General features: G+C 43.3%; 1 protein-coding gene and 1 long non-coding RNA gene across 20 annotated transcripts in view; one reads left to right on the top strand and one right to left on the bottom strand.

Moving 5' to 3' along the window:
• The window catches only part of nav1b (neuron navigator 1b), an 81,244-nt gene that overhangs the window by 25,632 nt on the left and 30,376 nt on the right, over positions 1 to 25,236 (top strand). For 14 of the 19 annotated variants that reach the window (XM_030418821.1, XM_030418832.1, XM_030418829.1 and 11 more), the window contains exons 4-5: positions 8,059 to 8,161; positions 9,795 to 10,154. In XM_030418821.1, the coding sequence (XP_030274681.1) occupies positions 8,059 to 8,161; positions 9,795 to 10,154 (463 nt within the window). Of the gene's footprint in view, positions 1 to 937; positions 2,209 to 8,058; positions 8,162 to 9,794; positions 10,155 to 23,157; positions 23,418 to 25,236 lie in introns of those variants that run through there. The other 5 variants (XM_030418840.1, XM_030418835.1, XM_030418834.1 and 2 more) reach the window with 3 other exon arrangements.
• Positions 8 to 23,210, bottom strand: LOC115582709 (uncharacterized). The gene is made up of 3 exons (XR_003984243.1): positions 22,987 to 23,210; positions 13,309 to 13,518; positions 8 to 242 (listed from the first exon to the last, which is right to left on the bottom strand). It is a non-coding gene; the product is annotated as an uncharacterized LOC115582709 (long non-coding RNA).

The raw sequence follows: 25,236 nt of genomic DNA, 5'->3' as shown, positions 1-25,236 counted from the left end.
GAAAATAAACCATTCAGCAGCATTGCATTTGCACGTTTTTATGTTTTGTAGAGCACGGGGTTGTGTAACAGCAGTTTATGGAAAAGGTAAATGTTTCTTTGGCAGCTGTGTTTGTGCACAGCAGAGAGGTCTGCTGCAGATGACATGCAGGCGATGAGAGAGGGTGGTTTCCATGGAGCAGCGCTGCATGCGAGCGCTGCGGAGCCTCCTCAATCCTCCTGAGAGACGGCAGTGTGGAATATCTGAAAAAGATGATTATAGTCATATGTTTGAAATAAAAAAAAAAATCCCTGCCTCAAAACAATGTGACTGCAATTTCAATTCAACACAATCCCGTGCGTGTCTGTGTACATGGGTCTTTACACCGATTTGAAGATATTTCCAAAGTGTGGTTTTGGGTGTGTTACTTGCTTACACTGGCACATCTTGTCGCTCGCTCAGTCTGCTGGAGTGAAGTCACCGATTTGGCTGATACACTTTTTAGGATTTCAAGCCAATTTCTCTCTCCGTGCCTCTATCGAGAAGTGGACCAAAACCACCCTATTAACTTGTTAGTTCTACAGTTTTCATGAACGTCACATTATGCACATTACCCTTTAACGTTTATGTCAGGATCGTTGATATTAGATGAGATAAGGTTGAACTAAGGTTGTCTATTTATAGCAGGGCAACACAGGGCTGATTTTAAGCGATTTATCCATCTGTAAATCTGGAACTGATATCATAAGGAAGCTCAGACAGGATCAAGAGATAATCTGGATGCTCCAGTTGTTGCATTGTGGTGGGTTTTGACAGTGGCAATAATATATGCTATGGTGTGTAATTACATGTCTAAACGTGTACGCGCTCACAGTAATAACACGTCCAGTATCACACAAATCAAGCATCATGTCGGGTGTACTGAACAGGCAACGCTGGAGGTGAGGGAGGGGGAGGGGGAAGAACAAAGGAAGCAGAGGAGATGGTGGGAAAACACGGTGCGTTCGAGGCGAACGGTGCCTGGTTGTAAAAGCCACAGATGACCATTTTCTCATCGCTTTCTTGCATTTCACATATTCTGCTGAGGCACGGTGAAGCATCTTTAAATGAAGGGAAAGCGAGGGGAAGGAGGAGGGAGGATGGGAGGGAAGGCGGAGGCGAGGGAGAGGCAGCAGAAAGCAAGAGGGAGGAGGGAGCGTTGTTGCGTCTGCCGCCGCTGTCATTCCGCTGCTGCGCGGTTCAGCGGCAGGAGGGTGCGCTGAAGGGAGGAGTGTGGAAAGGAGGAAAGGAGAGGGAAGGAGAGAAAGGGAGTGCCTGGGCAGCACTGCAACAGCTGCAGCTGCAGCAGCCTGACAGGACGAGAGAAGAGGAGAAGGAGGCAGAGGGAAGAAAAGACAAGGCTGCAGGATTGGCTTTATTTTTTTAAGGAAAAAGGGATTGATAAGGAAGCCTGTTTTCTCCCTTGCTGATGCTTTTCTATATGGTCTCATGCAGGGGGCATGCTTGGAAATAGTGTGAGAGGCAGAGGAGATTTGAAGATGGAAAGAACGGATAGCACAAAGGCATACGGCCAAGCAGATGGCAAAGGAGTTGGTATGGCAGCAAAGAGGGCCAAGTCTGGTGTGCCCCAGAGCACACAGCGGGGTGAGCTGAAGGTTTACCGGCCGGGTAGCTCTGACGGCAGGCTACCAGTGCCCTCCAATCTCCGCAAGCAGAGGTCTATGACAAACCTGGCTGTACTCACTGATGCTGAGAAGAAGTTACACCTCTATGAGCCCAAGTGGTGCGATGACATGGCCAAGCCTGGAGCAGGACAGACCAAGATGGGTAAGCCAAAGACGGCAGGGGGTGGCAGCACTGCCGGAGGAGGTGCCCCCCTCTCTAGAAATCTATCCAAATCTGAACACTCGCTGTTCCAGGGCAAACCCAAGCCCTTCAGCCCTCTGGCTGCTCCCTCTGCTCTGAGCAAGCAGAGTCGCATTCCGCGTGGTCCTTACGCTGAGGTGAAGCCCCTGAGCAAGGCACCTGAGGATGGCAAGTCAGATGATGAGATCCTGTCAAGCAAGGCCAAGGCCAATGCTAAGAAGCAGGGAGCTGGAGCCGGAGGGGAGTCCGGTTCCAAAGGCCAGGGGGAGGAAGGGGGAGACAAGCCCTTCCTGAAGGTGGACCCAGAACTGGTGGTGACAGTGCTGGGCGACCTGGAGCAGCTGCTCTTCAGTCAGATGTTGGGTGAGTACAGCAGAGAAGTCTTGACGCCTCGACAGTACGTGCGGCCGCCATGTGCTACAAACCAAACGCCCCGCTTGTACGTTTTCTCGGCAGCACGCCCCCTTTGATTCAGCCACCATACGGCACCTGCTTGCTGCTGCAGACCCACATTCCCCCTGAGGCGATTTTATGCAGCTCCGAGGAGAAAAAAACAGGAAGACGTCCTTGTTGTGTTTGCAAAGCATGCTCCTCTTGTTTTTTTCATTGACTGATGCATCAGTTTGACATTTAAGGCTGAATGTTTAGTAGAAAGCCAAAGCTCTAGTGATTCTCTATTGTTCCCATTCCTCCAGCATGTCACATGTCAGGTGTCTGAGGCTCGCCATTGATTGTGAGAAATATGCTTGCTTCCCTATTACAGCATTGCCGTATGATTGCATGAAAAAAAGCCTGAGGGGTTGGGGATTATTACCAGCACGCTGATCTCCTTTGTAAAGCTCTCGTTTGCTGCAACATGTGCCGATGCACTCGAGGGTCCATCCGCTGCTCCACATACGCTTCCCAAAAGAGAGACGGGAAAGACAGCATGCCATATTGAATTCATTTCAGGCACACAGACACATATTTAGCCTCCTCCCAGCTCCATTCATCTGTAGAGCCTTGACAGATGGTGCACACCCCGTCTACTACAACGGTGTAAATGGCAGAGAAAATGGCTTTCTCTCTAGAGGTGTAGGTCAGGTTTATCAATAGGAGGGGCTTGATGAATATTAAGGGTATTGATCATGTAATGGTCATTGCAATTCAGATGACTTCATCATTTTTGGCTTGTTTTCCTTTGAATGCCTCCTTGTTTAATGGCAGGTGTTCGTATTTTGGTCACGTGAGGGGAGAAGGTATCTTTGTTTTTACCCCAAATTTAGATTTAAATACAGTTATGTTTGAATTTTTTCCTCCAAGGTTACTGGATATCTTACAGTTTAGTTGTTTTATTGTTTAGTCCTTAAATCTATTGGCCATTAAAGAAATTATGGGAAGAAAATTGCAGAGACTGAACATTTTGCCAAAGGGTTTAGATTTAGGTTTCTGGTGACATTTTTGAAAGAAGGTTTTAAACAATTTAATGGTTATAATTGAAGTGTGTGTTCCTCACTCATTGATGCTAATTGCACGAATGCATCAACTAATTTTCCTAAAATCCAATCATTGACACATGTGGTTCGAGCATGTCATCAACAAGCGTTGAATGCACTTGTTATTCCATTGCTCCAGTATCATCAGGAGAGCATGTTCTCTGGTGCATCTTAATGAACACATCTGTGCTGATTTAATCTGCTCTCCATGCCTCATTAGCCTAAATGGACATCTATCACTCATGTTAGTCACACTTAAAGTAAGAACTGTAAACAATAAGGATAACGGTAGCATTGATAGCAGAAAAGGCATCATTGGGTTCAACCACAACCAAAATTTCTAAAAGCTCTGCCGAATTGGCCACCACACCCACGTCTGCGTTATTAACCTAATTGCATAAAATCTGCAGCAGGACGCCTGGGGCTGATACATCTTTTCTTCTCTATGTCACATTTTGACCTACATGACATTTCCAAATCAATTGAAAGTCATTATTTCCCAAAAAAGGGAGTGTATTATCTTGATGAATTATTTATCATCATTTAAGATGGTAATCCCATGCGGGCCTTTGACACGAGTCAAGTGCTTTGTGCCCATGAAATGAAAAACAGCCCCCAAAATGGAAACACGGTGACGGAAAGGCGGGAACCAGCCACAACAGCGGTTATTGACTTAGATTGATCAGCAGATAAATGACGGAGAGATGTCTTCATATTATAATATTAATGTTTTACATTCACAGTTGCGTCATCTGAATGCTCTTTGGTTTTAGACTGAAGGTTTTTTGTTCTCCATGTACTGTACTGCACATGTACAGTAGAGAAGCTTGTTACCATGAATAGATCTTTTTATTCATAGTCTGCAGTATAAGTCAGGCCAGTTTAATGCTTAATCTGTGCTCTGCTTCTGCAGCTTGTCTCATTATAAACTCGCTGAAAGGATGCTTTTATTGCCTACATAGAGGGTTTCTTTGTTGTTTATGATATCCAGAATCATCAACTTAGTAATGGGCTCATTTGTTAAACTCGCCATGTAAGTTTGTGCACCATGGCTGTCATCCAATCCGGGTACGCCACATGCCACCAGCACATCACGAGCCAAGGCTGCAGACCCTAACAAAATAAAACCCCTCAATCCAGATCTAGATCAAGTTGACCTTACATGCTTTATTTTAATGATCTGTTAATCTTGCAACTCCTTCCCCATCTCACAGGGCTGTTGAGTTTGCACTGTCCACCGTGTAATACATGCAAATAGATTATAACCTGAAATAAGTTTCATGAATTCACGTCAAAATGATAAATGTAACATGACAAATGGACTCTGGGTCATTAGATTTATATTCATGAAGAAAGCAGAAGATCAGAGTAGTGCAGACAGCAGTACTCCTGGAAAACAACCGTCCTCTAGACAGAAAGGGGATGAGCAAACCTCATTTCGATGTAATTATATGTGATCTGTCATGCAAGATATCAAACGTAGCAATGGCCTGCAGCTATCTGGGATCACAGTGGAGCAGTGGATACGTGGGTATATGGGTGAAGCAACAATCAGATGGAATTATTACAATATGCGGAATACATGGGTCATTAAATGGTGACTCTTAAAGGCACAGTGTAAGGAAAGGTAACATTTCTGAACACTAGAGTGACGCCCGGAAGAGCGCATACCTCTGCCGAGGCCCTATAGTCCCTTGACGTAGTTACTCATAGATAGCCTTCTTCTTCTTAATACGACAGATATCAATATCCATGTGGTGTTCACAGAGAAATTCATGAAAATGTCCCTTTATCCACACCAAAAGTTAACAGTCTACTCTGAGCCAAGGCCACACTTGCCAACCCTCCTGGTTTTCCTGGGGGACTTGCCCTCCCCTGGTTTCCTCCCTGTGTCACAATCCTCAGTTTCAAACCACAGTTTCACAACTTTTTTTCACTTTTACTATTCTTAACTTGTTTCTGGCACTGTACAGCCTACAGTCTACATATTAATGGAGAAGAGAAAGAAGTACTCCAGCAAAGAAATCCTGTTTCTCATAGAAAGTTTAAAAGGCAAGGGGCAAGCATTTTGTTTAATCTGCCGCGTTGTTATTTCTGTTAATCAAGGTGGTCCTACTGCGTCAATCACCATCGAGAGGCTGGGTATCGGCGTGCACAGACTCTCAAAAAATTAACAAAAAGTGATGATTTTTACTTTGTGTTGAGATTTATGCAGTTTCATGTCCTGCTGAAAAACCAACCAACCCACAGTCAGACACCAGTAAAACATTACCTCTTTGGCGAAGGTAATAAAGGGTCTCATAATTGAGTGATATCTGCTGGCGTCCCATTTGTACCACATGGTATTCATATGTGATAATGGTATGTCCATTTCTGAACCAAACTATTAGCCAAAGCTGCAAAATGATCAGCTGTTTCAGCTTACAGAGAGTGTGTTCGTGGCCCAAGAACCACATGAAAGATTTTTTTTGAAAATGAATGATTTTGATTGCCTTTCACCATGAGCAATCAATGCGGCTGATTTCCCACTTCTAACTCTTTTCTGACATCACTGTGAGTGCGTTTCTTTTTGTTGAAGTTATTTTCCGCTGGTTCTGCCATTGTGAGAAACTCCAGGTCTCTTTGAGGTAAAAGAAGAAGCCACCGCCAGTAAAACAGGCTATAAAATGACCTGTAGAGGCTGATAAAGACATCCAGTCCTCTCACTGATCGTTTTTGTGTGTTTATGGAAATCTGAGTGGAAATTAAACCGACGTGTCAGTGAATTGGTGCCACACGTAGGACGCTCACTGTTGACTCAGCAGTGATTGTGAGGTTAATGAGGCTTTTAACTATACTTTCGAATTAATTTGTCCATACTTAAGCCGCCTGCCTCTGCACTGTCTCTATACAAAGCACTTCCTGTGTTGCATCATTCATGGGTCTTCCCCAATACACATCTGCTTCAGTATTCTGTCCGAGCGTTCCCTCTCTGTATCGTCAACATCGCTGCACTGCAGCTTGCCAGAGGACTGTCAGTCACTGCACAGTGCATAATGCATACAGTATATACTCAAGACAGATGTGCTTCACATGTGTGCTCCAGGAATCCTGTTTGAGTTTATTCCCAGGAATTCATCACAAAGTAAATTAGCAGTATCCCAGAATTACAATGTGGTTAGGTTGGTTGGGTTTATAGATGTGAAGTGACTTAAAAATTTATTCTAGACTCACTCATGTGTATTCTTTACATTTTTACAAGTGCTGGACTTTATTGTGTAAGCCTTGACATTAGTAGATGTTATTCTATGCCTCTCTTCATATACAAACCAAACTAAAATAAACTAAACTAAAACAATTACCTCTTTTAGGCTACAGAAAGCCTGCACCTGGGTGAGAACATTGGTGACTTCCTGAGGGAACACTGTCCCCTAAAATGTACATTTATGCAACTAATTTGCATTAACAAGGCTGAAGGAAACGTAAAGCCACCACAGGTACACTTTCAATAAAAATAATACGGAAATGATTTAAACATCTGATCGTGTCCCCAAAATGTTCACTGACAATGTATTTAATTTTTCTGACAAAATATCCGATGTTTATGATTGTAGCACCTACAACATTACTGAAGTTTTTTATGGTCATGTTTGTCCACTCACAGCACAATACATCTACAAGTAGTATCCAGAATCTATTTACTGGTTCCTCACTGAGCCTATAGATTGTATGTATTTTGGCTCTATGCTAATGAAACCATGTATTAGACCAAGCCCTCAGCTTCACTGCAGATTTGGACCCAACGGGATCTCACAAGTGTTGGGTGTTAAAATGTGTTCTGAATGTGTGAACTGTATGTAAATGTTTGCGTGTGATATTGGCGCTTACGATTCACACCCTGAATTAGTTCAACATCCTCTTACGAAACACAGCACATTATTTGACGTGCGCTCCCCTGACATCCTCGCCTCTCCTCCAGCTATTACAGTTAATGCATCGAATGTTAATTTCTTTCTCCCCAAGGGTTTTTGCCTCCTCACACTGCAGAGGAAAAACCCCCATTTCCTTGCGTTTTTTGAGATGGGGAGGTTTCTCTCATTTGTTACCGCTATAACACAACAACACTCCTAATTGTACTGTTATATCGATTTGACATGGTCATGACCCACTGACTGGACACTTTTACATCACGCGCAACCTTGTCCAAAGCAGCTGACCTGCAGTGAAACGCTTTTGGCCGCAGTTCAGCTCATTGTTAGCCTTTCAACCTCAGCTGAATGACTCTGAGGTAATGCTCAATAAAACCAAAAAACAGAAGCTCTGGACAGAAAAAGGAAAAACTCCTTCGAAGAGTTGCAGGTGTGGCTTGAATGTCAGAGTACATCCCCCTGGTGGGCAGTCTAAGTTACAGGCAACCTCTCAGTATTTCATTTTTCAGGATGCACCATGTCAGTGCAGAAGGGGTGGGGTGGGGGGGGGGCAGAGCGGAGGTTACCATGGTGAGGGAGCCCATGGAGTGAAATTTGTCTGCCTAATGATGTGAACATACGTCGGCTGTGAGCTTACAAGGAAGACAAGTGTCACATCAGTCCGGACGCAAATGATTCAAAGCGAGAGCGCATGCATGTGGAGGCAAAAATAAGCTTGTGTGTGCATGCATGCCATAGACAGAGCCCAGTAAAGCAGCAGCTTGTTTCTGAGTTTTATTTTGACACCCTGAATGTTTTATGACCTTTCATTCTGCATGACCAACCCACAGACCCTGAGTCCCAGAGGAAGAGAACCGTGCAGAATGTCCTTGACCTCCGCCAGAATTTGGAGGATACGATGGTGAGCCTGCGGGGCTCGCAGCTTAGCCATAGGTAAGAGCACTATGTCTGCATTTTAGATTTTTCTATTGTTTGTCTGCTGTGCCCTTGGATATAATACATATACAACAAAGACAATGTGTGTTTTGTTCATGAAACCCTAAAGTCTGTGATTGGTTTGGTCTGAAAAGAATTACACGATCAAGCAATGGATAGTTTTTGGATCGATACATAACACAATCATGTGTAAACACTTGTGCTGTGTTCTCTTGGAGAGTCGCCACCTGGTTCACATCTGGCTTCCATTCTTCTTAAATAGCCCGTCTCTGTTTCATGGTCGTGACTTCATTCGAGGAATCTCTGTTTTTGGCTCAGGCATTAATTTGCTGCAGCATAACAAGACACTGGTGGAGGACAGGTTTTCGTTTCAAGTCGGGATGTAATATCCTGTGGACGGCTCAGGCGACTCAGCTCGTCTCTTTAAACCTGTATTAATGAGTATTTCTATATGAAGGAGACATATTATGCTCATTTTCATGCTCGCGGATTGTAAATTGGGTTGGCCACTATCACAAAGTATTGATATTTGAGTTGGGAATGAGACTCAAAAATTAACTTTCTCACAAATTGGACCTTTAAATGCTTAAATCAAGTTTTCTCATACTGTCCAGTGCAGCAGCACCTCTGTCTGAAACGCTCTTTTTAAGCTCCTGTCTCTTTAAGGTCCCTCTGCTGAATCTCCAGTCAGCTCTGATTGGTCAGCTCACACACGCCTGAGCCAGCGCCGCTCACCATGTCTCCGGTCGGCTCTGTTGTGCTTTCAGCTTCCAGTTAGCTTCACCTCTTCTGCACATATATGCAACACGATGACATTATATGATATCAGGAAGTCACAGATTTAAAGGCGGGACAACTGATGAGGCGTTTCAAGAACATTGTTTTCTGTGGGAGAAAGGAGCTTCCTGTGGTAGTGGCATTTGGGCTTTTTAACTTTCAAGACTTTTAACATGCACAAGAACCTTAATAACACACTAAAGGAAAGCCACTTACCTTTTTAAACAAGCAACTCCATCACTGTATCAAAGATTCTCACTCTGTCAGTCTCATACTAGAGTGGCACCAGTTCGACTCCATATTGATGAATTATCCATCAACAACGGATAAAAATACTCTTGCGGTTGTAGCCGTTGCAATATTTATTCGGGTGAGTTGGTACATCTAGTTATGTAATGGGCAGACACATAAGATTCCTTCCAGCCATTTGGAGGACATTTCTAACCCTGACCCACTTACAGAAGTGACTAGGTACTCTTAGATATACTCGCAGGATGATGGAAGAGGTGTTTGCAACAGCCTGTTTGGGTGTGGTCATGAAAAGGAAAGGTCCCTGGAGTGGGCGAACACATTGCTCTGAGATGCTGTATGCTGTATTACCACAGAGATATCAGGCCATCCTTCACTTTGTCTTTGGACTCCAAAAGGCCACTTTTTTAGCTTTAATCCCTGAGGACGATACGACACAACTGCTGTATTTGGGTCAACAGCGACTCAGTGCCACCGTGGGTTTCTTTGAAGGACATCCGACAGAGACAGAGAAATGTTCAGTTGGGTGCGCTGGTTTTTTCTGTCGTCTCAAGTGCTTCCGGTATGTAACGCACACTGACCCTTCCTCAATATGTGTCTCCAGCTGTATGGACAGCACTAACGTGGGCTATGACAGTGATGAGACCAACGCTCGCAGTATATCCAGCATGTCCAACCGCTCATCACCTCTCTCCTGGCGCCACGGCCAGTCCAGCCCTCGACTTCAAGCGGGCGATGCCCCGTCCTCCACAGGTGGAGGATACCAGGGGGCTAAGACCGGCTCGCAGTACACGGCACACACCATGCCAGCACGCTGCTCCAGCCGCCTAAGCAGCACGTCACGCATTGAGCTGATCGAAGGGTTGGACGCCGATGACACCGACCTCAAGTCCGGTTACCTGAGTGACACTGACCTCCTAGGAAAGAGCCTGCCGGATGACGATGACGACAACCTGGCCAATGGGTAAGAGAGTCTGAAGACGTGGTTTGAACCTGTTGTTACCATGACACCGTCAGCCAGTCAGTGGCTGCACGCTGGTTTTTTCTGCAACTTTGCAAAGGTCGGGTAGGATTTGTTGTCAACTTCCATTTTACTCAAAGGCCTCACGGACATTGCTGCATTTCAATATTTAATTAAGATGAATATATTTCGATGCTCTTTAACATTCAGCTGTGGTGCAGAAGCCTTCATGTGGGAAACTTTCATGCCGACATCATCTGATTCCAGCTTTGTGTTGGTATCTGATGCTTTGCACTTGGTAGGCCGATCAAAGAGCTTCCATCAGCAGTATCTGCAGATACACTTTATTTTTTTTTTCTCTTGAAGGATTTTCTCAAAGTCCCCCTGACATTGTCAGAGGCTGCTGACTGCGAGAGAATTTCTTCAGACGTTTTTCACAGAGAATTCGAGGACTCATCAGGGTTCCCCTCGGTCGCACAATAAATGCTCCCTCGGCTCTGACTGTTGTCAACAGAAACCGCAGCGACACAAAGTGACAGTACTTTTATTACTTTACTTTCTGTAACAGGAATACTTCCTCTACTTCTATCCTTCTTGTTTTTTCACACCATTTGCTTCTTTTTAACCTCCTTCTGCCTGAACACCTTCTTCAACTTCTTTCCTTTGTCTTTCTCCCTTGCCTTCTTCTTCTTCTTCTTCTTCTTCTACACCTCTTCTTCATCCTCTTCATCATCTTCTCCTACACTTTTTCATTAAATCCTTTTCTTCTCTATCTTCTTCCACTTCTCCCGTTGTCTTCTCCTTCCCCTCCGTCCTCTCAGGTCCTCTGCATGTTTTTATCTAACTCTCCATCCCAAGTTGACAGCTGACACTGAGAGTCAGAGAGCGGGAGAGAAAGAATCCAGGACAGTTGTCCGCTGTGGTTTAGCAGCTTTATCGCCGGGATTTAAAATCAGCCTCTGGAGCGCTAACTCGGTCCTGCTAGCCAGGTCACGTTCTTACTACAGAGCAAAGTAATGAGAAGAAACAGGAATGACACAGATTTAAATAAGTACAAATTAGAGCAGAAGAAAAGAAGGAAAACTTGTGAAATGGAAATGGGTTCATCTAAGTTTTGTAAAATCTGAAGTTGAGGTGAATCAGAATGGTATAAGACTTGTATACTAAAAGTTATTTTTTACAAAAGAATAAGTGTTGCATTCAATATAAACTGGCAGATAGCACTTTGTGTACAGGTTTTTCATGTTAGGAGGGAGGTGAAAAAGATCAGACAGCAGGACCCTGATAAAGGTTAGGATTAAACAGGGATTATGTCATATTCCTCACTGTAACATCCATGCACCCGAAATCCACTTAAATCTGCCCTGTATTCTGTCACATCCCTCCCCGCGTCGGCTCTGCTGTGTTGGTTGAAATTTATTGCGAGAGGTGAGCGCGGGGGCTCACCTCTGCTCTGCAGCACCACGGGCACCAGAGATGCTAATCATTTTATGTAACCGCTTTTTAAAAAATGCTTCATCATGCTCAGCGTTCGGCCACCAACGTCACAGTCCCTGAATGAACTTTCAAGGTGACTGTGAGACCTCCTGGTGGGTACCAACTGGTCCCTAGAGGTAGATTATTACCGGTTACAACCAAAAGGATTATGGGTGTGGGTGTGTTCATACACTCTGTGTCCTCTCCAGTGTGTTATCATAAGGGTAAGAATAGTGTATTGTGGCTGCCAAAACACACCGATATATGGAAACACTGGGTGCTATTTTCTCTCTGACCTTGAGTAGGTTGCATGCTTATACTTGGAAGATGCAACACTGTGGAAGCCCCTCTGATTTCTATGCTTTGCTGATACATTTTTGGATTTTGTTCAGTGAAAAGTATCCTTGATTTTTTTTTTTTTTTTTTTTTTTGCAGGGATACTGGAATGCAGCTGTTCTATAAATCAAGAGTTAATCCCTCCTCATAAATACACCATAAACCTCGGGTGTAGATAACTAGCTAATCCAGTTTTTCGAAGCAGGCACAGCAGCTCATGCTCTAATTTTCCTTCTTACAGTATCCTCTCTTCTGCGATACATTTGCATTTTCACTGTACACCCCTTGTCACACGCTCGCAGTTCAGCTCATGAGTGCCATTAGCTACCAGCTCTTGAAAATAGATCAGGCTCCTCCTGCGTAACCATGGAAACCGGCTGGTAATCGACAGTATGGAGAGGTGCAAATTTCTGCTCCCTTTTTCTCCAAGGCCCCCGTTCTGCGTTTTCATACGTTTCATTCATCCGAAATCAGCCCCGTGATTACCACCTACATCTGACCGACAGAGTGAGACTTCTTACAAATCAAAAACACTGCTGTAGTATTCAGTATATAATGCTTGTAAATGTATATGACCAACCTATAAAGGAATCTGTAAAAAGACACCTATCTGCTGGTGAAATATTAAAGATACACAATGCATGTTGTTTATCAACAGGCACAAAGCTCGAAGTCTAATGGATATTGATTAGCCCACGCCAGACAGGAGTGGCTATCCTAAAGGCTAAATGTGCACACACTGACAGTTATCACTGCGACTGTGTGTCTGCCTCATCAATAATCTGATACCACATACATCCACCCAGATCTCCTCCTGAGCCCCAGCTTTCCGTCAGAGGGGGAGAGTCTCTACTCTACAGCGGCACACATTTGAATGATAATCTGTTTTGTCCCAGTTAAAGGAAAGAAGTTTTCGAGAAGCCTGTTTTATTAATCATTAATATCTCTCCTGTTTGTTTCTGGGAAACTGGGACTATTCATTTTTCATTACTGTTTTTCATCCCACAAACACACAGACCTACAAAAATTAAACCTACAAAGCTGCGTGGCTGCCTACTTCTCCTAATACTTATATGAAGAGCTCAAATTTGGCTATACGTTGCTCTGTTCAAGATGTGTGTATGACGGTAACCTTTAGAAGAACTTAAGCAAGCTGGCAGACATTATAAAGTGGCTATCATTAGCACGTGAGCAACTATTGCCCCATTTACACATTGTGCAGATACAGAACAACATGAATCCATTTTGGGCACTGGGAGGCAGACAAACAACAATATGAGCAAACAGATATAAAACGACTACGAAATCACCAACTTAACCTTGTAGGCAACTACAAACAGCTCACCGTGAATGTGTTTCTGATCACTTAACAACCATCAGTCCAGTGTTAGCATCTGTTTTAGCTCTGGTTTGCTCCTCACCAACTCCTGCTCTACGTCACCACACTTCCTTGGCCTTGGTAGTTTTCCCTGTTCTGTCATTGCTGGTGTAGGTACCAGAACAGAAGCATCCTGCTCTCTGCGTGTCGCCCTAGCATCCTCTTTACAGGTCTGTCCTGATTGGATAAAGTGGTTAGGGATATCAGAAAATGTCTTTACTCCTTTACTGTGTGAACATGATGGGAGGAGAGACTTGGGTTACCGACCAAACAGTGATTAAAGTTACATTTAAAGCATTTAGCAGAGGGTTGGAATATGTAGTCATTTAACACTTGTTTCAATTGGAAAATAAGACATAAAGGCGCCTCCGTCACACTGTCATTAACACAAACAGAGGACGTTTTATAGGACCGCTGTATCAGATGGCTTTATGTGCTGTTCTTTCTATTTTTATGGTCATTTAGTAAATATCCTATAACTGCTCTTAACGCCGATGTGGAAATATTAAGAACAGCTAAGTTCCAACTGAAATTGCCATAATTATGTTCAGCGTAATATTAGATTTACACTCAATTTCCCTTCCTGCCCTCAGTAAGCACTGCCTGTTGCTTGAAACGCTGCCTTAAATTTAACGCAACAAGAGTTTTTGCTCATTTCACTGAACTTTACGAGTACCACTTCCTCTCTGACTGCGTTTCATGTCTCAGGAGTGTTGAGCGGGCTTCTGATTTAGCCTCGACCATGTCTGACCAAGAATAATAACCGTTTCCTGTGGTTTTCGTTCTTCACACCATTTTGGCAACGTTGAACCATCACTCATATGATATCATCCTATTGCAAGCCATATTTAAAGCGCTGGTTTATGAGCGCAGCAGTAATCACATTATATTAACGGCGTATGGTTGGTTTTTCCATATCTGGTATATAAATAACGCCGACCGTCCAGCGCTCAGTGTCATTTTAAGAGTGTTCAGTCAATTACGGCTGATGTTTTGCAGGCACTCAGCTGCAGCGTATGTAAGCACAGGTTAGCGTTTCATGTCTAATGCAGATGTTCATTACTCGTTTTTTCCACAGCGTCATTGAGTTGACGGGGTGGACGCGATGCTTAATGTTTGTAGCAGAAGACGTGATTTTCGCAGGAGGCCTATCTGCCCGAACGTAGTTATTGTCTCTGACAGATTTACGTATTATCTTGGCAGATCAACCGTTTAAAAAACCTTTAGAATTGGAAGATCTCAATGAAAAACAAGGGCAAATATCTCTCAACATTTGGTTTGGCTCCAAGCTGTTTGGCCGACTGAGGAGAGAAGCAGCGAAAGGCACTTAGCTGCAATAAAGAGCTATTGATGACCGCAGTGCCTCATATAAACCTGAAGTCGTGCCTTGGGCGAGCTTTTGTTCCACAACATGGTTTTGTTTCCTTCATCACCCTCTCTTAAAACCTGGCACCCTAGAATACTAAGACTTGATATCTGTGGCATCTAAACAGAAGAATTAATCATATGTCATATTTCATCAACCCTTGCTGGCTAGCAATCAGGCTTGGCCAATAATTCCTCCATAATTTCCTTCATTCCTCTTTCTGTCCGTGCTGTAACCAAGCTGAGACCTTCAGCTCCTGTTAACCCCTTTTGAACATTTAGGTTCAGCACAACAGGCCGTAAACACATCGACACGCTGGGTTATCACTTCATTAACTCGATCTGGTGAACATGTTGGCAAACAGTTGCAGGTTTACAAATCCAGCGGCCAAAGAGCAATACGAGCATTCGTGTGGAGTCATGTTTCTGGTCATGTGATGAGTGTTTTTGGTCTCCAGAGAGAAATGTGTGGCTCGGTCGGCCGATAAATGCTCCGCTGTGTGTCGACACTTAAACTGTTGTCAGTCTGCCTTTTTGTCGCTGGACACTTGACATGAAGTGGGCTAATTAGAGCTTTGTTTTTGCTGAACTAAAAGAGTTCAGTACAGTTGTGTGCTGTAATACCAAAACAAATAACTGACAGACAATGAAATGCTCGATGAAGCTGAGGGCAACTGCATTGAAGTTAGGTGTTATTTCTCTCCGACCCCTTTTCATTTCGCAAATAGCCACTTGATCTATTGTTAATTTCATGCTATTTTTCCATCTAGATTGTTTTGGAGTTGGCGGCTGTAGAGATGTCTGCCTTTTCATGGATATAATAGAACTAGACGGCGCTTGGCTTTGTCAGCGAAGTCGCTCTCCAGAAATCAGGACCAGATTATTCAAGATAACCACCAGACCATGTCGTGGGCAGTTTCAAGCAGGAACTCTTTTCTTTCTACCAAACTACGCCAATCATCCTACGGAAGAAAGCGTGAATTTACTCATGAGCGAGGCTACTGGCTACTGTTCCAATTTATCTGAGGAGGAAGCCATTTATATTTCCACACGTCCTTCTGTGCTGTGATATGGCTGACTGGTTTAGTTTAGTGTTTGTGATTTTTGTGTTGAACTGTCCCTTTAATATTATAATAAAAGATGAGGGACATTTTCGCTGTCATGTTACTGCTAATAATAGCCCACATCTCATCTGTTAAAGCTGTTCAAAACAACTGTAGATGACAGGAAATTCAAAGACGGAAGGACATGGAGGTATATATTTATCTGACTCTCTACCCTGTTATGTAATATATTATTTTTGGGGGATTTTGAAATCGAATATAGTGCAAATAAGATTTATATTCCAATTTTGAAGACCCATCTTTTTTACAGTGAAGTACAGATGAATTAGATGCGTTATTCATCTGGTAAATGTATTCGATTTCATGAGAGCACCATATGCTGTTCATAGCCTCACATAGAGACACAGAACAAGCCACAGTTTCACCGTCGCTGGTGCATATAGATTACACATTGTGGACATAAAAAAACACACCGCATGTGAAATGAGATGTCCTGTCCTGTAGTCTTCAAGGTAACAGGGGGTTATTGAGGTTTTCATGTGGACATTTGGGGATCTGGACTGTACCATTTTCTATATAGCGGCGTACAGGCGGCAATGCAGAGCAGAGAAAAAGGGGGGCGGGTTCAGCAGCATCACACCTCGGATCATGCGGCAGCGCGGCTCGGGATGTGCTGCCATGGCAACCGTCTTCCACTGACCCACTGATGGGGCTGCCTTGTGTGTCAGTGTGATAGCTGCTGAACGGATGAATGTGTGGAGGAAGTGTGTGCGCGCATCGACCACTGGTGTGTATGTTGGAGAGGGATGGAGGGAAACGCAGACAGAGAAAATGAGAGAGAGAGAGAGAGAGAGAGAGAGAGAGAGAGGGGCCGACTGGTGTGAGGATGACATGCTAACCACTTAATTAGATTGTTTTGTAATTGACATTGTGGACAAGAGCTGTGTGCCTCTACAGCTATTGTTTGTTTTTACATTTGCATCCTCGTATTTTCAGGATTTACAGAAGCAGGGGTTGTGGAAATGTATCTCATTCATGCCATTTTTTTCAGCAATCTGGAAATACTGGATGCTTGCTGAATCAGAGACATTTGTAGAAAGATGGATTTTTTAAAAAGCCTTTTATTAATCTTAGAACATCGTTTAATTTGATTAATCTTTATAATTATTAGTATTTATCTTTTCTTGTTTGGGATCTTATTCCATTTAATTTCTGTATTTGAAACCATGTGATTTTACTGCCTCAGTCCTTTAATAACTGTTCAATCTATGTAAAGCACTTCCTTTGTACTTCATAAGGTGCTGCATATATCTAGTTATTTAATGGTTTTCACATGATAGTGAAAGTAAACAGTTGCACGTTACAAACCAGACTGACACATTTCTTTTCACGTGTTACAAACTCTGAATGCATGTCATTGCTCTCTTCACCGACACTACTGTATATCGTAGATAAGCCCTTGGCTTAGTTTGCCCCTCTAGCAATGTCGTCTCCATGGTAACAACAGTAAAGCTTTGCCCGTGCTCGTGAGTGTATCTGCTCAAAGCTCAGCGGGCGCATGAATAAAAGTGAGTGTTTATAGTTTTCTAAATATTGGAATACTTTGCAGCCTCACTCATGGAAACTATCGACGAATGCGTTCTGTAATGCACAGAGGGGCTTACTGCAGTCATCTGATCCTGGATCTGTGCCCCCCGGCAGTCTGCGCTCAATTTCCCTTTCCTGCCCGAGTTGGACCTTTCCTATAGCCACTGACTGCTCCCTTAACTGCTGAAGGCTCACACGTTTTCTGACCCACTTAAACCCATCTGCAAAAAAAAAAAAAAAATTGGGCTCAGGCCTCTCTGCTCCGGTTCTCCGCAGGCGCTGCTGGGATTACAGTTTAGTGAGGTCACCGCTTGGGGTCAGTTCTTTAACGGGCTCGGAAGGAAGGGACGTTGTTTTCTTGCCTCTTACTACTACACACACACTCACATGAAGTCATACGCTTAATCACTTTTATATGCTTTTGTTCTAGCTGAGGTAATTTGTTGTTTACACATGTTTCGCAATGGTTGAAGGAAGAGCAACAAAAAGCAAGCACCCGCCGTTAGAATCTGCTACGTGTTACCCGGACGTACTGTACCCACGGGCTCCCACAGCTCGAACACATCTGGGGTCAATATGGAGCGCTCGTTCCCAAACAAGGGTCAGTGAAATACTGGATGTAGACGGCCCACCCAACACCAAACCTGCCTCTGCCTCCACCGGCATCGTCAGCCACGTGTATAATGAACCATTACAGCAGCACCCCAGGGAGCGTGAATCATCCCTATATCATGTCTGCGTGTGGTCGTCTGCAGTTTGGATTCCACCGGTGCATAACACTGAGCCCCAGGGGGAAAATATGATACTGTTCTGTATCACAGTGTTATATTTAAAGAAATAAATATGAATCACGTGGTACTTTTAAATCCATCATTCCCCATTCATCGCCGTTTGTTTGAAGTTGGGACAGAAATGTCAGACTATCTGCTTTAAGCATGGCTAATAAAGCCTGTCTGGTTCAGAGGAGTTCATAATATACGTTGGATGTTGGATTTGGCTCCGCTTCAACTGTGCGTTGATACCGAATCTGCATGACTCAGACAGAATCAGTTCAGGTCGGTTTTAAGTGCCGCATAAATCAAGTGGAGTTGAATTTGTCTTGAGATAAAAGCAGAGCACAAAGACAGCGTCGTGAAACAATACAACTCGTACCCCAGACTGTAAATGTGGCACCGCATGAGACTGTGACTGTGTGCGTCGGCCGTGCTGTGGCTACATCTGCGGGGGGAAGTTTCCCGTCTAAAGGTTGATGGAGACTGTACATTAATTTTCCAGTCCAATAATCAGGAGTCCATTTTCAGGGTCTGGGCAGTGATGGGGCGCCCGCTGATGCATCTCAGACCCATTTGCTTCACTGATACCTCTGCTCTGTGATGAAGGAAGCTCAATCATATTTGCCTAGCTGCGGTCAAGCACAATACGGATCAAAATTATGCAACCGGGAACATCAGAGATGTGCTGCTGCAATGGCTCAGCTGGCTTTTTCATCTGTAGCCCCTTTTTTTTTGAATGAACGATACTCAGACAGACATGAATCAGCGAGCACATTGTTTCCTGTGATTCTGTCCGTCTGAAGTGATTTCCCACATTGTAACACAGCACTGTATGCACAGAGTGGAGGAATGCCTGCTCTTTGCATCAAATGGTTCAGCATCCGGTGAAGTCCTGTTTGTGGCGCTTCCTTTTTGATGCACAGTTACAGAGCACGGTACACTAAACTGCAGCCATGAGAGGCGCAGCTTTGACTCATTGTGCCTCCTGCTGGAAATCTAATGTCATAACACCAGCTGTGCAAGATAGTTGATATTCACCCAGGTTGACATTATTATTTTACCATCTCCCCTAAGAATAACTGAGGTTTTTTATATGGATAAAGGTTTTGGAAGAGTTTTCCTGCTCATAATCTATATTTTCTGGATAACTCTAAGTATACAGACTCCCTTTACCACATGCTAAACTTCATGGCCTGTAACAGTAGACTTCAAACTGTCCTTGAGAGGGTTCTAGGGGTCCCCAGCTAAAGGAGGATTAGAATATTCAAACTTAAATCCCATTTTTTTGAAAGAACAAGGAAAGAAATGGGGCTGGCCTTTTTAAATTATTTTAATCCCACATTGATGATGGACTATAACGACCTTTTGTTATCCTCAAATCAACTTTGAAAAAGTTGGCGGTTCAAACAGCTCCCAAACTTGAAAAAGCAAGAATCAAAAGACTAAAACTCAGATAATTAGTGTTATTTTTTGTGGACAAATTATTATCTTTATCATTAGCTTTATACCAAAAAATAAAAATAAAAAAGACTCGAGACAGAATCATCTGAAATTGGGTGTCCGTCGTCTAACGCGGTCTATTGTTGGGGTCCTTGATATGATCGTAAAAAAGACTGGCCTCCAGGAATGTTTGTCATGCTCTTGTCGAGGCCCCTTAGTTCCAATGACTGGAAAGCTTAATGATGCATTTTAGACATGACTGTCTGTGCTGACTCTTCGGGTAAGGTATTTTTCCTTATTCAACATGACAATGCCCCTGTGCACAAAGCAAGGTCCACAAAGAAACGTTTTTTCCATGTTTCTTGGTGGAAGACCTCAAGTGTGCACGGATTCCTGACCTCAATCTTATCCACCACCTTCAGGATAAACTGAAAAAACAAGGTTTGAAAGAGCCAGGCTTTATCACCCGATGTCAGTGCCCCAGCCTCACTAATGCTCTTGTGGATAAATGGGAGAAAATCCCTGCAGCCAGGTTCCAAAATCTTGTGGAAAGCCTTCCCAGAAGAGTGGAAACTGTTGCACAGTTTCATACGAATGTCCGTAGTTTTGATGAGAATTGCAACACTCAGATATGTGTGCGTCATCGTTCACATGCCTACATCCTCATCCACATCCCACAGTTTTTGTTCACACTCTTTTTAACATTAGATGACAAAAAAGAACGTTGACATTACGAAAAAATAAATATATGAATAAATGATAAGCTTACTTTGTCACATCATATCATATCTATATTTTCCATACAGTGAATGAGGGGTTCCCAAATCAAAACCAAAGGCCTCTCTTTTACCTTTAATGCAGAGGTTGGTGAGATGGTAGAAAGAGAGCAAAAGCAAGTTAAATTTGACAGAATCCGACCAAATAAAAAACCTCACTTCCTCTCCTCAGGCCTCCCTCCAATTGTATTTTCCTTCTTCAGCTGAGCTGGTTGCTCATTGTAGGAAACACTTATTATGATGTCCAAATTATGATTCAGCTGTAATTAAATTTCCTACCAAGTAGCTGCCAATTTCCACTAAATATTTACAATATAATAAGAGAGGTCTTCACGGGGACTTCATGTCTCTGCCCTTCATCCCCTCCAATATATTTCAAAATACATTTCTAGACTACACATATCACAGTCTGCTCCGCCAGAGGCAGACGGCACAGAGAGATCAAAAGCCACAACTGTAAAGGTCAGATGATGGAAATGGTTTCCAGTCTCGTTAAAACAAGCGAAGGGTCCTCGCGGTGCTACGACCTCTGGCAGATGGGTTGAATCTCTATTTTAACAGTGTGTAAATAACCCAAACCTGCAGAGGCAATGATGCTCAATAACCTTCCACCTAAAGCAAACATGCAGAGGATGTTTCTGACACGAGCCGTTCGGTTATCAGTGCAGGACAGCTGTTACCGTCCAGCACAAACACGACTTCAAGGCCTTTTCAGATGGCTGCTTGTTTAGCAGCTCTGTGGCCCGGCTGAGATAAACAGGAGACGTGAGAAACGGAGGTCTCGTTTTTTGCGCTGTAAACAATTTATACCGCACATCGTTCGAGGCAGAGAAACAAGAATCTAAGGGTTTTTTTGCGATTATAAAACGTAACCAACAGACGTTCAAAGAGATGTTTTGTGATGTTTTGCCAGCAAACAAAAAGAGCAACAGGCGGAGAGAAGCATACCTCTTTTAAGATGATGATCAGAGCGACGATAGTCAAAGGTAGAGGCAGACACAACAGCCTTTTGTCAAGCCTGTATCTCATTCTGTGGAGATATTTCGAGGAATGCTTGTATGTCTGGTGCTGCAAAACAGTTGTTTAATTTCAACAAAAAGTAAAACCGCCACGGCCATTTCAAATTCCATTCAAGCTGACTCTGTATTTATATTACAAGATGTGGCCTGATGTGGAAAATCAGAGAGAACCTCAAAACTGTAATACATCATGAGGGTCAATAAGTTCTTACGTTTGAAATATTAACTTTGACAATCCTGAAATGTTTTGGTCATTTCCTCTTTAATTGAGCTTCTGCTGAATGAAATCAAGATGAATCCATGTTGTCTGATCATGTAAGATCTTTTTCTGACTACAGTTTGAACCAAAATAAGATTTGGGGGAGATTAAATGGACTTGGCCTAAGATGTGGACAGGGTGTGGGAGCTGCTCGGCCCACAGAGCCTTTACCTCCTGGAGTAGTTTATACAGAGCCGAGATCTGGTGAGATCATCCCTGTGAGACTGTTCCACTGCTAATGAGAGGGGGAGGGAGGTTTTCCAAGGCTACTCATGCCTCACTGGAGGTCCTCGTGTCATCTGTGGGTTTTGTGGTTGCGCTCGCAGGGACTCAGGCCCTTACCTTGGGCCGAGTTTTCCAGCTAGGCCCCATAATGAATGAAGGTGGAACATGTTTTATTTTTAAAGATGTTCATCGTGGTAACAATCTCTGTAATGTTAAAAACAGCCCCACTGCGGAAAGGAAAGGTTCGTTTGTGTGAGGTTTCAAAAATCCTTTGTCCAGTTTAAAGCCCTGATAGTGTTTCAGGCTCAATCTTAATTCATTAAAATCTTAATTACTTATTGTCAGCAAAACATTGCTGGACCATGTTAGCGCCCATCCTGTCTGAATCCTATTTTTGCAGGCTAACCAGGAAGTTAGCATCACCCGGGTTCACTTGACAAAAAGCCTGTGGGTTTTTTGAATTGGATTTAGATACATCGCTTTTTTAAAAATAAAAATAAAAATAAAAACATTTACGCATTTTGTCTAGCAAGATAATTTTCACAGAAGAACACCACTTTAATGACTTTCTGTAAATTAAGTTGCTAGGAGTAAAGAGCTAATGTTAGGCTATAAACAGACTACCTGACAGCCATACGATTTAAGCAGCACCACCAGGTAATGTCTTACTGCAAAAAATACATAAATAAATTGATGAATATACAAGTTGTAAAGTCAGAGTTAGAATTATTTGCAACTAAAGTCGGCCTGTATAGATGGTGACGTTTAATGTCAGTCACCTCTGTAGTCTCATTTAGCCACTCCTTAGCAACCACCATTTTTAAGACACTTGAGCACTTAATGCAATTGTAGCACATGTAATGATATATTTTATGTGGTAAGAACAAAACGTGTAAATATCTTAAGCCTGTGGCAACCACATATCCTTTTTCAGGCATTTAACGAAAAGAAAAAAAAAAATAAGAAAGCAGTTGACATTGAGACGAAGGAACCGGATGTGCACAATGCTAACTGATTTCGGGGTTTTAGGACTACAAACTACACTCTACTCTTTGACATAGAGTTTTTTTTACAGCGGGGTATTAGTATTTTTTTTTTTTTACTTAGGCTCAGTAAAGGATCTGAAAACTTCCTCACCGCCACTGTTTCTTTAGAAGTCGGCTGCTCGGATAACTCGCGGGTCACTGACGTGTTACAGTAGATTAATGGCGGTCACCGTGGTTAACAGCGAGGCGACAGCCGTTAGCCATCATCTCTCTGTTAGAAACACCGGGGTCTCTCTGCGCTCGTCATCCTGCCTCTCTCCCCCTTTTTCCTTTTTTTTTTTTTCGGTGAGAGGGGGGTGTTGCCTGTCCAGCAGCAGACAGACTGCTCCTCTCTGCTCGCTGAATGGGAGAAGAAGGGGGTCTGCGGAGGATACGAGCTTGAATGTGATCTGCACACAGACAATTAAAGGAAGTTGTGTTTGCGGATAAACGGTCACAAATGAGCGGCCGCGTTTTGATCGGGAAAGTGCCTCCTCTGCAGTCGGTGCCAAGAGCCAAACGGACTTCACGTTTCACACCAAGGTAATGAGGATATTTCATCACGGTTTTTTTTTTTTTTTTCAGCATAGACACAACTTTCTCCTGACGTGTTTTAAAGTTGAGACTGCCTTTCTGTATGTGCCCTCTCTAACTGCCTAACGTAAACGGTTGTATCTCTCTGATAGACTTAATTAAAACATAATCAAACCTAACCTGGCTTTTCACTAATGGTACAGTAAAGTGACATTAGCCGATTAGCTACTCATGAGTAGAGATAAAATTCGGCTTGTTTCACAAAATCTTTTATACGTTAATCACGAGATTATACTCGAATGCCTAAAAAACACAATGGGGTTCAATTAGTTGTCACAATTTTTTTTGTTCTGAGCTTGTGTTTTTTGAAGAGTACACGTGTGCATTGTGTTGAGAAGAAGAACATACGCCGACACTGATTTTGGCTCCGGAAATTATAAGTGTGTCTCTGTAAAGACGTTTTTCATTCTTGGAGGACACTGCGGTGCTGCTACCACAGCAATCTGCATAATAGAGGATGTGTTCACCACTCTCCCAGCCATAGGCATGCACCCCAGGAATCTTGTCTTTTTATGCAGAAAATAGACAGTGCGAGAAATGGACTGCAAGATGCACCCTTCTTACTGTGTGCTATCTCATTCAGCAGGGTAAAAAAAAAACTGGCAATGTCGGTGCCAGTTTTAGCTCTCACCTTTTCTTCCCTCTGAAACTCCATGTGTGTGTTTTTTTTTATTGTTCATATCTCTGCTGTGTGCTGCACCGTGTGTGTGTGTGTGTGTGTGTGTTTTTTTTAGTGATGCTGTTAGATCCAGCTCCAAGTCCGGACAGTGATTGTAACGCCTCCACCTTTTTTTCTCCGCCGCACCAATCATTCTTCAGTCCTTTTTTAAATCCAAACATTTTCACAGCAACCCAACCCAAATAATAGCGCGGACACACAAATCAGAGCGATGTTGGAGTCGTGCCACGGAAAACAAAAAAGTTAATTGCCACCCTGTGTATGAAGTATGCACTTTGCTGGTGTACTCCCACCCTCTCGCTGTCTGGATTTCACCTCTGAGAGCAGACAGTTTTGGCTTGAAATACCAACAGACCCTCCTGCCTCTTCTTAGGCTGACATCCCCGTGGGGTTATTCATGGCCCCGCTGTCGCCGCTGACAGAGGTGGTATTGTTCAAAACATACCACGAACATCTGGGCTTAATGTAAATCAGAATTATTCCCCTTACTGATTTCATGCGAGAACATTTTAAAATTCTCAAATCAAACATTTGTCTTTGGCCCCCTGAGGTCATGTATCTGCAGCCACAAATCACTAAAATGTTGCGTTTAATGCCCCAAAACCAGCACAAAGTGACAAGCTAAGCGTCTTCAGTGTTTTACAACTGCCACTACAACTCAGCTGCAGCCATGTGATTAAATCCAATTCTGAACGTGTATGGGCCATTTTTGTCTCCCTGTATTTTTCTATGCAATTCCATGTTCCGTGCCTCTGCTAATTGCAGGCTGCAGACCCACAAAGAGCATTTTGAGCTCAGCGAGGAGAGCGAGAGAAAGGGGAAAAGGACTGATTCAGCTCGAGCAGTGACTCAGCTTTAAAGGGTCTTATTAATTTACCTTTTCCACTGTGCCACGTTTTTGTGCGCCAACATAAATTTGATTACCACCTGTGCTTGCCAGTAGTAATGATGGGGAAAGTAATTATACAATTCTGAGCTGGACTCTTGTTTGGCTCTCTGGAGATGTCATTTTTAAATTCAACAATGTGTTATTGCTGTTCTAAAACACATAAAAATGTTTTACTCTCCAATTTTAAACCCGGAATTGTT

This window comes from Sparus aurata, chromosome 6, assembly GCF_900880675.1.
Source record: "Sparus aurata chromosome 6, fSpaAur1.1, whole genome shotgun sequence".
Taxonomy (NCBI): domain Eukaryota; kingdom Metazoa; phylum Chordata; class Actinopteri; order Spariformes; family Sparidae; genus Sparus; species Sparus aurata.
This window is presented reverse-complemented; position numbering and strand designations above follow the sequence as displayed.